The 12390-nt window shown below is 39.6% G+C and overlaps 1 protein-coding gene across 28 annotated transcripts in view; it reads right to left on the bottom strand.

Annotated features, from left to right (window-relative positions):
• Positions 1–12390, bottom strand: part of epb41l3b (erythrocyte membrane protein band 4.1-like 3b) — a 56921-nt gene that overhangs the window by 19542 nt on the left and 24989 nt on the right. For 24 of the 28 annotated variants that reach the window (XR_004898198.1, XM_031293772.2, XM_031293763.2 and 21 more), the window contains exons 4-9: positions 6633–6737; positions 6373–6415; positions 6215–6290; positions 5150–5368; positions 3688–3775; positions 35–79 (exon numbers count right to left, since the gene is read on the bottom strand). Coding sequence is in view for 27 of the 28 variants with exons in the window: in XM_031293772.2 (XP_031149632.1) it covers positions 35–79; positions 3688–3775; positions 5150–5368; positions 6215–6290; positions 6373–6415; positions 6633–6737 (576 nt within the window). In the remaining variant the exon portion in view is untranslated. The remainder of the gene's footprint in view (positions 1–34; positions 80–3687; positions 3776–5149; positions 5369–6214; positions 6291–6372; positions 6416–6632; positions 6738–12390) is intronic. The other 4 variants (XM_031293775.2, XM_031293770.2, XM_031293766.2 and 1 more) reach the window with 1 other exon arrangement.

Below are 12390 nucleotides of genomic sequence, written 5' to 3' on the forward strand. Positions count from 1 at the left end.
CACGCAGGTAAGCACATGGGATGCAGCCTCTTACCTCTCCCTCAGCTGGAGCCAAGCATTCATAGAGACTCCCTACCAACTTTGCATTTAATGAGAGAGGAGAGAAGACAAAAGAGGGATGCTGGTCTGATATGTACATATTTTTCTCGTGTATCAAAACTGACTCACATATCCAACACTGAGCGTTGATGTCTACTCAGTTTGATCAAGGCCGCTTCCTCATCTCTGTCATCTCCTCCATTCTGCGAAGGCAATATCCTCTCCATCGCTCACATCTACACCCATTTTGACTTTCAAAGCGCTTTTGATAACTGATTCATATCAAGACTGATGACTGTAATTTTCTTTTATGATGACAGCAGTCCTGCAGTTGTAATCCAGCTCTTTCTTTACTCCCTGTGTTCTAATGACGTGTTTGATCCCATCTGGCTGACGGATTAGAAATGGCAAGAAAATCCTTCAAGTCAAGCTGGGCTCCAGACCTCACCACCACTCTACACCTCAGCCCCCCCCCCCCAAAATCCACAGAGGCATGAGACACGTCAGTCAATCAGCGAAACAGCAGTGGCATGTTTAACTGAGGCATTACTGTGGCAGCTGTGATGTTTTTTAAGCGGCGGCGTTGTGGTGGCAAGCGTCACTGTTGACTGCATGAGTGGAATGTGTCATAAAAATAATACAAACATTTATATTAAATCATTTGCATACTTCGTAATGCATCTTGGAAACACCCACCAATACTGAAGTCATGAGTGACGTTCTAGTACACTGATTCAGTGTACTACTACTTAAAAGGAATAAATACATTTCAGGAAATGACTTAGCTTATTTGCCTCCTTGCCGAGGGTGAGATTTGAAGGAGGATACCACTTTCGTATCTGTAAATATGAAGCTACAGCCAGCATTTGGTTAGCTTAGCATAAAGACTAGAAGCAAGGTAGTCTACAGTATATTGACGAAGTTTCACCTCCGGGATTGTTCAGGTGCCGGATGTCCGTCACCTTCCGCGTTTTTTGTGCGTGTTGGCATTCTAAACTAAAAAGGTCTGGCAATGCGAGATTAGAAGCAAGGTGAAACAGCTAGCCTGGATGTATCCAAAGGTTAAAAAAACCCTACCTCTAAAGCTTTGTAAAACCACAATGTATTGTTTTTACACTGGTTTTGTACAGCTTAAACAAACGAGATATAATGTGTTAATTAGTGAGCCATAGAGTTGCTGGCAGGTGGATTATTTTACCTTTAGACAGAGCCGTTTCCCCGTTTTTGGTCTTTGTGCTAAGCTAAGCTAACAGACTTCTGACTGTAGCTTTAATATTTTGCGTACGAACATGAGAGTGGTTATGAATTTTTTATTTATTTAATGTTTATTTGACAGGGACAAATGCATAGAACATTGCTTTATAAAGAATACAAAGTAGATGCCATGCATACAGGTTTATAGCCATGACTAATTTGCAACCCCTGTCCCTGGTTAGGCTTTTAAAATTAAAACAGAAATTACAGAGTATTAATTTAAAAATGTATAACTATTAAAATACATACAATAAATACATCCCATACATGAAATAAAATATGGCCTTAAATGAATGTAGAAATCACTATAAAACAGAGTCTAGACACATTTAACAATACAAGAACACAAAATTGTGCATATGTCTGTGCATGCTAACATATGCAACATTATGTTTGTATAAATTGTGTTGTATCTTGTACAGTCAGTGTTCACAGAGTTGTTTCAATTTCAGCCATTGCTTTAAATGTGTATTAAAACCTTGAGTTATGTCAATGTTTTAATTTCTGATGGTAAAGCGTTCCACAATTTTATGCCTCTTACTGAAAAAGATGTCTGACCAAATGTTGTTCTACGTTTTGCGGCTATACAGTTACCAATTATTGTGCCTCTAGTTCTTATTCCGCTTTTCTGTTTCACTACTAGTTGACAGAATATTTCTGGTGTAAGGTTATTCACACACTTAAAAATTAGTTTTAGAAATGAATAATTTACAAAACTGTCAAAACTCAAGATGTTATGCTTCCTTAAAATGAGGCAATGGTGCCATCTTACAGGATTCCGGTCCATTACTTTTAATGTCTGTTTATATAATGTATCTTTATATCTAACTCTCAGCAAGAAAGCGAATAGCCGTAATTCCCAAAATGTTGAACTATTCTTTTAAAGACAATACAAAATATTATATTAAATTTCACTGCATATTCCTTAATGCATCTTGGAGACTTCAGGGACATTGTAGTTGATTTTTATGAACTACTAAATCATTTCCCATTTTAAAAGGTGCAGTAGGTAAGACTTATAAATAGGGCTGTCAATCGATTAAAAAAATGAATCTAATTAATTACAGACTGTGATTAATTAATCGAAATTAATCGCATACATAATTGACGGTGCCTGAACCGATACTTTTTAAGAAAGTAAAAAAAGAAAAGAAAACAAAGGGTACTAAACAACAGTTGGTGACATTAAAGAACGGCTTGTTTATTGCTAAGGCCATATGGTCAAAATTAAATGATTTAATAATAATGTATAACAATAACAATAACTTATTTCACTAGTAAATTGCTGTTGAACGACAAAAACAACCACCAAGGACATTTACAATAACTTCAAATGCACCACGAAGATGTAGTTTACCAGTTTCATTGAACGCACCGTCTGTGTTGTTTTTCCGAAGGCAGCTCGGCAGCTGCAGATTGTTACATCCCGCTGTTGAGTCACAGTCCTCTACAGTAAAACAGTCAAACTTTACACCGTTCAGCGTTAGCTGTCAGCATTGTAACCGTGTTTAATCCAGCTACTAGCTAGCGGTAGGCTAACGTTAGCTGCTGTCGAGTATAGTGTTAACTAGCGCCACGTGCAGCGGTGTTTGGGTTACCTGTATCATCTGTTTCAGAGCATCAGAGAGAAGTGCAGACATATCAGTGGCACCAGATTTCGGTAGCCAGGGTTGGCAGGAAGAAGATTTTTACAAGTAAATGTTCCAGTTAATGATCCAGGCAGAACATTCTCGTCTCCCTCCTTCATTTTACAGTTGAATGGTGGCTAGAACGGCTCCGGGTCAAACGTCAATATGGAATGGATTAATCTGCGTTTTTTTTTTTTTAACGCGTTATTTTTTCTCAGATTAATTAATCGAAATTAACGCGTTATTTTGACAGCCCTACTTATAAAACTAACTTTCTGTCATATTTGCTGAAACTGACCCTATGTTCGAGTAGACCTACATGAAGCAGGTCATTTAAAAAAAATCTGGCTCCTCTGGCACCACCTCCAGCCTGTAGTGTGATTTGCAAAAATCCACAGCTCCCTGTTCAGATGCACCAATCAGGGCTGGGGGTGGGGGTGGGGGGGGGTCTAACTGCGTGTCAATCACTGCTCATGCACACGCATTCATTCTCCCTTGTAGGGGAAGGGGCTTAGGAGACCGTTTTGGGCTTTAGCGGAAAGGGGGGAGGGAAGTTGTCGATGTTCAAATTTTTGGGCTAAGTCCTGGATCTTCGCAATCCTACCTACAACATCTTTAACTTAAAAAAGTAACAACTTCAAAATGTATGATTTTTCACCCTGATATTAAGTAGAAACTTGACATCTACAGCTGTGATGAACTGTTCTGGACACTGGATATTTAGTTTGACTTGTGAGAGACAATAAAGTTTGCAGTGACCCGTTACCTTAGCGTGGTGGAGGTCTACGCCATACATGGACAGCTTCTTGGCATTTTCCAGAAAGTGCATCTCTGCTTCGGCTGGTGTCATTCCCCTGATAGAACAGAACATAACGGATGAGACGAGGTCAAACAAGTATAGCAAAGAGAGATTTGATGCTTTCTGACCAATGTGAATATGCAACACTTAAGAGGCAGAGTCCAATAAGATCTAAAACGGGGATAATTCAGTTTTACTGCATAAAAGCTTTTGGAAAATTGTGGTTTTTATGGAGGCTTTTAACAGAGTACCATGAGCGCATCCACTTTTAGCATCGATGGGTCTTTAGAGAGACCCTAATCCTTGCCCTGTCATTGTCTTACTCCAGCCAGTAGGCTACACAGGTCTGCATCAAATTACACATAAATCATTGTTATAGAGGGAGAATGAAGGACTCAGACAGAGGACAGTCAGCTATATCCATTTATAGGAAAACACAAATCCAATGTCTGGAGACATGCTGCCTTTCAGAACGGATTATTATTCCAGGCTGCAAATATTCACTCAGGTTGCTGTTCAACCACTAAAATCCAGATGAGAGAAGCTCTGTATTGATACAAATGTTCGGTACACGATCCGTTCTGCCTGCACGATCCGTTCTGCACATGCGCAAGATAATTTTCGCGGTTGTACGAGGATTTACGACACTGCACGATCTGTTCCACGCTTCCGGTCGTCAGCCAAGCTAACGTTAGTTTAGCTAACAGCTAATTCGGCTAACCGCTAGCTGATTGTAGCGGTCTGCCGTTAGCCTCCACAGGCAAGCTAACGTTAGTTTAGCCAACAGCTAATTCGGCTAACTGCTAGCTGAGACAGCATGTAATAACTTTAAAAGACCCTCAAAATAAAACTTGAAAATAAACATTGACATATATAACAAACACCTAACATATATAACAGCTGTTACGTCAGTTCTACTTTACTTGTGCTCATTTAAAATACAATCACTCAATACTTGTCTTTATTGTTATTACTGTGAAGTCTTAATTTAGCTGTAGCCTGCTTTTCCCATTACGTTTGAGTTAACGTTATTTTAGACTGAATCTAGCTGTCAGCTAGCGGTTAGCCGAATTAGCTGTTAGCTAAACTAACGTTAGCTTCCCGGTGGAGGCTAGCCATAGGCTAGCGTGGAACAGATCGTGCAGGTCGTATCCTCGGTAAAACAGTATTATCTTGCGCATGTGCAGAACGGATCGTGCAGGCAGAACGGATCGTGTACCGACAATGCTCATCTCAATTACTTTTTACTATTACCTTTCTCACACCAGTACGTTTTTGAATTCCGTCTATTATTCATTCTTTTCCAAGAGGAAGCTCTGTGTATAACCCAACTGTACATTCTTGGCAGGTCCGTGACCGTATTAAAAGTTGTGCTGGACAGTTCAAGCTTAGTATGAAAAGATGTTTAGGAAATGATGTCGAGACTAACTTGTAGGTCTTGTGAAGTTCCATGACCTTCTCCTCTAGCTCTTTGGTTTGGTTGGGTGCGAAGCGCAGTTCGCTGATGTAGTCGCTGCCTAATTCCTCGGGGTCGTAGTCTCCCAGTTCAGACTGCACTGTGTAGGAGCCCAGCACCGTGTGGGTGGCAAAGGAGCAGGGCAGGCGGCCCGAAACCACGTCATCCCTCAGCTGCAGACACAGGTAGTACCTAAAAGAGGACGAAGAGATGGAAAACAAAACATTCAAGTCATTTTGTTTTTGTTATCAAATCCAATGTCTGAATTGTCTTTGTAAGCCTTTTTAATACCATTTACCGGCATAATCCGTTATTTTTCGTTATTAAAACTACATTTATTATTTAGGCAATAATCAATAAAAATTAAACTCAAAGTCCACATATAAGAAGCACTGAGGAACAGCGATACATTTTTACTAAAAGTTTTACTAAAAATTCACTAAAGGAACACGCCAACTTATTGGGACTTTAGCTTATTCACCGTAACCCCCAGAGTCAGTGTGTACAAATAACAAGGTCACATGAGACACAGCCATCTTCTAACCGTATATAAACTGGGAACTACAGTCTCAGAAAAGCGAAGCATTTCTATTCTCTGTCCGGTGCTTCTCAGGTGCAAGCATATCACTCCGCCCAAGTAGCAGAAGTAGCACTGTTTCGCCTTTCTGAGAATATAGTTCCCAGTGTATATACAGTTAGAAGATGGCTGTGTCTCATGTGACCTTGTTATTTGTACACACTGTGACTATACAAATCACAACATGTAAATAGGAACATGTTGGAGTTATTTTGTCACTTATTCGGAGCAGTAGGCTAGTTGGAACCGATTACCTTCAGGATCCGTGCTTGGCTAAGCTACTGGTGGAACCGTCGGAAAGAGCTACAACGCGCACGGAGATGAGAAGGGTATGTATGGACTTATCTAACTCTGGGGGTTACGGTGAATAAGCTTAAGTCCCAATAAGTTAGCGTGTTCCTTTAAAGAAGCAAATGCTAGCCAGGGATCACGTCATTCTTCTAAATTAGCTGCTTACTCACCTTGTGATATCCTCAGTCAGCTGGGAGGGGTCTGGAGGGTAAAACTTGACGTTGAAAGCAAAGTTCCAGGGACCAGCTGAGACGAGGAGAGAACATTAAATTACCTCTGCTGTTCAAGACAAAACACTTTAGTGGCTTTATTACATTACTAGACTTACTCCTGATCTGCTTCTTTAGCTCCTTGGAAGGGTCTAGCCAATTCTGAAACAGACAACCACAGACAAAAAGCATTAATCATCAAATTACTAACAACCAAAGTTTCTTCTAAATGACTTCCTCAAACGCACTTTTTTGGTGTTATTGAATGTCATTTAGCATATTTGACTCTTTCATAATCCTGCTTTTAATATATAATTCATATAGTCAGTTAACAACTCCATAAAAACTGATTATCATCATATCATAGATTTTCCTTTACCTTCTGATTCTCTACATCTCTGCATGTGATGCCAAAGTAATCCCTCTCCAGTAGATTGAGGTGGTCACATATTTTATCAAAGAGCACTTGGCCCTTGGCTCGTTTCTGTGAGAGAAACAGACAAACAAACAAACTTATTCAAAACAGGGTACACTGAAAGTAGTCAGCATTATCACACCTTTTTATGATCAAGAAGAGTATAATTTAAAAGGATTATGCCACAAAAACAGAATCAGGATGTTATTTTGCATGAGAAAAGCGTTTTCCTGATAAGTCTGCTGCTTTTAAGTTTTTTGTTGATTTTATGTTAAGATGAACTGAATTGTAATGTAATGTGATTGGTGAAACTACACCATATTCAATAATTATCAACACAAAATAAAAATAAAACATAACTGTGCCTGTGCCAACTGTGCCATAGGCTGTGCTATTTAATGATGTCATTGGATTCATTATATTGAGATAACTGAACTAAAAAAAAACATGAAATTAAAAATTTAAATTATAAAAACAACACAGATAGCTAATACTAGACACTGCTTTTCAGACAGTGCTGTGTGACAAAACATATTAAGGCTTGCTCAAGTGTCCTTAGCAGACATGCATTTATTAAATTCTGAATATTTTTTTTCTATTTCTATTTTTCTATTCAGAGAGTGCCGGCACACTGGAATCACAGCTCTCTTTAATTTTTTTTTTTAATTATTAGTAATGTTTCAACCAACTACATGTCTTCCCAGGGGAAGAAAGGAAGGAAGGAAGGAATGCAGGACGGATGGATAGAGGACTTTATTAATCCCTGGAGGGAAATTAAATCGCCATAGCAGCCAGATACAATAATAACAACAGGTACATGATCACAGCTAAAGATGACACTAAAAAAATAAGCATGAATAAGCAGAAAGTCTAGTGGATGGATAAGTAGGGTTATTGACTGATAGTGTGGTTGTAAAAAAAAACGGTGCTTAAGATAAATAACTTCAAGATACAGTCAAAAAATACTAGTGTTCAAAGAGCAAAGTGATTAATAAGAATAGCATAGCAATAGAGCAAAATAAAAGACAAGTCTTTTTACAGTTAAAAGCAATCCTGATATATTTGAGTGATCAGGTACATGTGCAGAGGAAATTAAAGATAAGTCTGGCTTAAGAGCAGTCCAGATATAAAAGCAGTTCAGATATAGATATACAGTATTCAAGTGTTCTGGTCCCTACGTGCAAATGGCAAAGTGTTGAAAATCAATGACTTAAAAGCAAGTTTAGTCCATAAGCAGTTCATGATGCATTCAAGAGCCTTTCCTGCAAGGGCTAAACCTCAAAGGTATTGCAGCCACATTTGACCAACTAGGTCACTCTGAATCAATTCCTTCTAGAAAAAGCATGATAGTATAAATACACATTCAAATTCCTGAGCTCAGGGTTAACTTCAGCAATGTGAAGCCTTAAAACCAAATCGATTGCACGTCTCTAGCTGAGTGCCGGATGTCATCAGCTGGAGCTCCGTCGACTCCCCCCACTGGAGGCGGTTGGACTTCACAGATTCATTTGGCCAGCTCACATGAGATATTTTAAGACCCGAGTTGCCACAACACACAAGCCTCCTTCCTGCACAGAGCCAAAGTCAGCTCCTCACGTCTGGATTTATTGAAAACCACTGCCACAGCTCATTCTAGCATCAGGAATCACAACACACCTATGCATCTATCATATTCACATGGAGTCTGTGACATGAGGGTACAGATGGAAATAAACATACATATCTGGCTGGTAGCATGTAAAAGAAGTAGTAGCACATATGGTACATTTTTACCAGCATCCACCCACGCCGTTTCATCACTTAAAGCATACGCTCATCCTTTTTATGATGACAACTCGGGAGTGTCTGTGCGTGATTATGAACAGAGCCATAAAGCCACTGGTGGCAGAGAGTTAATCCTGCCAGAACATCTCTGAGGGAATTAGCAGAGTTGTGTCAGACTATTGCTGTCTTGCTGTGACAGAGGCTTCGATCAGACTTGTATTATGTCATCCCTGGGGTTGTTCAGGAGAATGAGATCAGGAGGCAATTGGAAAGAAATTTGATCTCAAATTAGAAAAGAAACATCATTCTTGATCAATTTCAAGATTAAATTTAGACAGCAAACAATCGCAGTTGCTGCAGTGAGCTTGGAGATTCACAATAATTATAAAAAAGGTACTGGAACTTGCATCACCAAACCATGTATCAAAAATAGGGGTGCAACTAACAATTATTTTCATTATCCATTTATTTTTTAGACCAATTTGAAGTAAAATGGTGAAAAATACCCTGAACATTTTCCCAGGGTCCTTGTTGACTTTGTCAGATGTCTTGTTTTGTCTGACCAACAGTCCAAAACTCAAAGATATCAAAGCCGGTCTACGGACAGCCTTTCCACTCCCTATTAAGCCCCATTGTACCGAATTTGGTTGCAGTTCCAGAGTTCCACTGGGGGTGATCGTGGTCCAGTGCAAAATGAATGGGACTCTATGGAGCTAGACGGCTAAATTTGTCTCTTTCGCCTGATTGTCATTGAGAAATCTCAGATTTGATTGTAGTTTTTGCATGTTCAACATGGATTATAGGTCGAAAGTTGAATGAACGAGTACTTAAGTCCTTTCGATTTCTTACAGGTTGAGTCATTGTTGCCCATAACACGCTAGCATTCTGCTAATGAATGCTGATTGGTCAGTGAAGGATTGATTACGATCGGAGATCCCGCTTGACGGCATCCGAAGCAGAACCAGAATGTCAGAGTGAATATTTCGGCGTGGTCTTTAAAACATTAGCAAACCTCTTTCTAGCACGTGTATTGATAGGGAGAGTCTAACCTGTCAGCTGTGTTGTCGATGCCTCGGGAGAAAAAAGGAAGTGACTCAGTGCTTGCCGTAAAGCAGTATCTCTGGCCGTACGATGTGTATGATGTCATTGACATTTTAAAAAGGCTTTTTAGAACAAAAAAGCCACTTTAAAAAAGTCTAACACCGAGCAGTGTGTATTTTCTTAGCCTCCCCTTTTGAATGCAACATTCAAATTACTAGACAAACATTATATCCTGAGAAAAGTAGATTTTGAGGGGTATAGCTCCATAGAGTCCCATTCATTCTGCACTCGCCTGTGAGCGCCCCCTATATGGAACTCCGGTGGAACTGCAACCAGTTCAGAAGCCGGAAGTAATGAGAGTGGAACTTCTTCCCTTATTAGAAATTCTTTGAAGATATTCAGTTTACACTTATATAAAAACAGAGAAAAACAGAAAATCCTCACATTGGAGAAGCTGCAACCAGAAAATGTTTGGCTTTTTGCTTAAAAAAAATTACTTTAGCGATTAACTAATTATCAAAATAGTTGCAGATTAATTTGCGGTCTATCAACTAATCGACTAATTGTTGCAGCTCTAAATAAAGACAACTCTTAGAACGCATTGCCATGTACTTTAGGGGTAGGATAAAGACGTACATCTGAACTAGAGAGATTTTCAAAAATATGCCTATGATTTATAACAACACAGTGAGATGTGGGATTTGTCTCCCCCTCCACTGAGACTAACACCCTCTGAAGTGAAGTGGAGGAGGTTCAGCAGTTCTGTGACACAGCAAATGATGATAGGAAATGAGGTTTTTCCCCACAGGAAAGCTGAGATTGAGTTGAGCTGGAAAACTACAAGGTCAGGGGGATAAAAATGTCAAATCTTGACACTCTGGACTCTCTTCAAATGGGATTGGGAGGAGGAAGAGGACTCCCTGGCAATTATCCGAGGATCCTTTGACCTCAATGGAATCACTGTGTCAAACACCATGAGCTGACTTAGCTTGTGTCTGCTGTGTTTCACACTCAGCTGTTAGGACACTTTCATACAACGGTTTTTGTGTGTGTTTTGTTTCAGGCAAACACTCCCGACTGGTCATGACTGTGACTTATTGGTTGCTATGACAACTCCTGTGGTAAGCAAGCAACTAATTAGCTAATTATCTTTTTGTTGACTCTTGCTTTTTATTGTAATGAGTGTTTCTTTTAAAGAAACCTTTTCGGTTAGTGTGACCATTGTATAAAATATATCTGTGTGAAGACATCGTTATGGTTACTGTGATTGAGAGTATTGTCCAACTGCCAGCGTCATTCAGGTGTGACTCATGCCAACTGCATCTTCCAGCACAGCTTGATTGTATATTATTACTCTTTATAAAAAAGGTGGCTGATCCTGTCACGACCATGTGAAATAAGCAGACGTGATTGCGATTCAGACAAAAATGTGAATCAAAATTTACCACTGCCAAAGGTAATGACTTCAGATGGCTCGTTTTGTCCGCTTCTAAAGCATCTAAATTAACGGCACCTCAGAAACCCTTTTTCCCACCTTCTCATAGGGCAAGAAGTCCAGACTCACACCCATTTCCAGATCCCTGTCCTTAAGAATCCTTCCTTTGCCACAGTGGGACATCCAGTAATTATGTCAACACACAGAGTCAATGACAATGATTCCCTCAAACAAATGCTTCCATTTCACGGTCTGAACCCCTCCCCTCACCCCCACAAAAACAGACCGTTAATCCCTCTTTCCAAACCCCTGGTGGGGAGGAATCTGCTCAGAGGAGATTTTAGGGGGAGGAAGGGCCGGTACTCCCTTGTTCAGCCTGAACACATTTTGGGGAATGTACAAAATTGAAAGTCTTATAACTTTGAGAAAAGGCTCAATTTCCTATTGTTAAGAGGGAAATATTTAAAAGTGAAATGTCAAATAAGTTCACTATCCAGATTTATTCCTGAATTCATAATGTCATAATAGAAAAAATGAGCTCTGACACTCACATTTACACCAAAAATAAATGTTTCCTTGATGGGCTCAAGGGGTGATTGGGCTTATTTCTGAATACTCAAAATTATAGATAATCAGAGAAAAAAAAAAAAAAAAAAATTAGATGTTGAGACTCATGGGACAAATTATTCAAATAGCACAGCTCTATCCAGGCCGACAAATAGTGATACGACTATTTTTCTCTCTCTCTCAAGACTACATAGAGAAGCTTTGCTGGGGAAACAAATCCCACATAGCAATTTGACACAATGCAAATGTAAATGTGCTGCGAAATCCATTAAATCCTTACTTCTAAGAAGGGCTGTCAAAATAGCCCAGTTTTGTTCTATTTTAATAGGCTTGCCGTGGTAGTTGGTTGGTGTTAACGGTGGTTGGGAATAACATTTCTTGCCCACAGCACCCACTGTTTTCAGCTTTATTTTTTTTTATAGGAAGAAACCCATTTAGTTCATTTTTGTGTATCAGCCGCAACGCGACAGTGTCTGCTTCGCTCCGTACATCAGCAGCGTCGCAGCACAGAGTAGCAGGAGTCAGATTTCACTCATCACCCGACGAGAAGATAGCAGAGGATTTGGTGTCTAAGTGGAAAGCAAAAGTGCAGAATCCAATCAGTTATATCATATATAATATATTTATATTGTTTAGAATAGATTATCAGTGTGTTTTTCTCGCTCACGGAAAAAATAGACCAGAAAATAGATTAGATAGGATCACCGAGCCGCTGTCTGAACAGCCCAATTGGTTAACATCATATCTATATACAGTCTATGGTTAACATGGGCACCACAGGGAAGCGGCTGTGCTTTGCGGTGCTCCCGTCTCCTGTTTCAAACTGACGGCTGCCAAAATGAGCCGTGCAATATTATGTTGCAGAATGAATATAGAGGAAACACAATAGACATATACCGTTAATTTTGGCATTAA

This window comes from Sander lucioperca, chromosome 9 (assembly GCF_008315115.2).
Source record: "Sander lucioperca isolate FBNREF2018 chromosome 9, SLUC_FBN_1.2, whole genome shotgun sequence".
NCBI lineage: Eukaryota > Metazoa > Chordata > Actinopteri > Perciformes > Percidae > Sander > Sander lucioperca.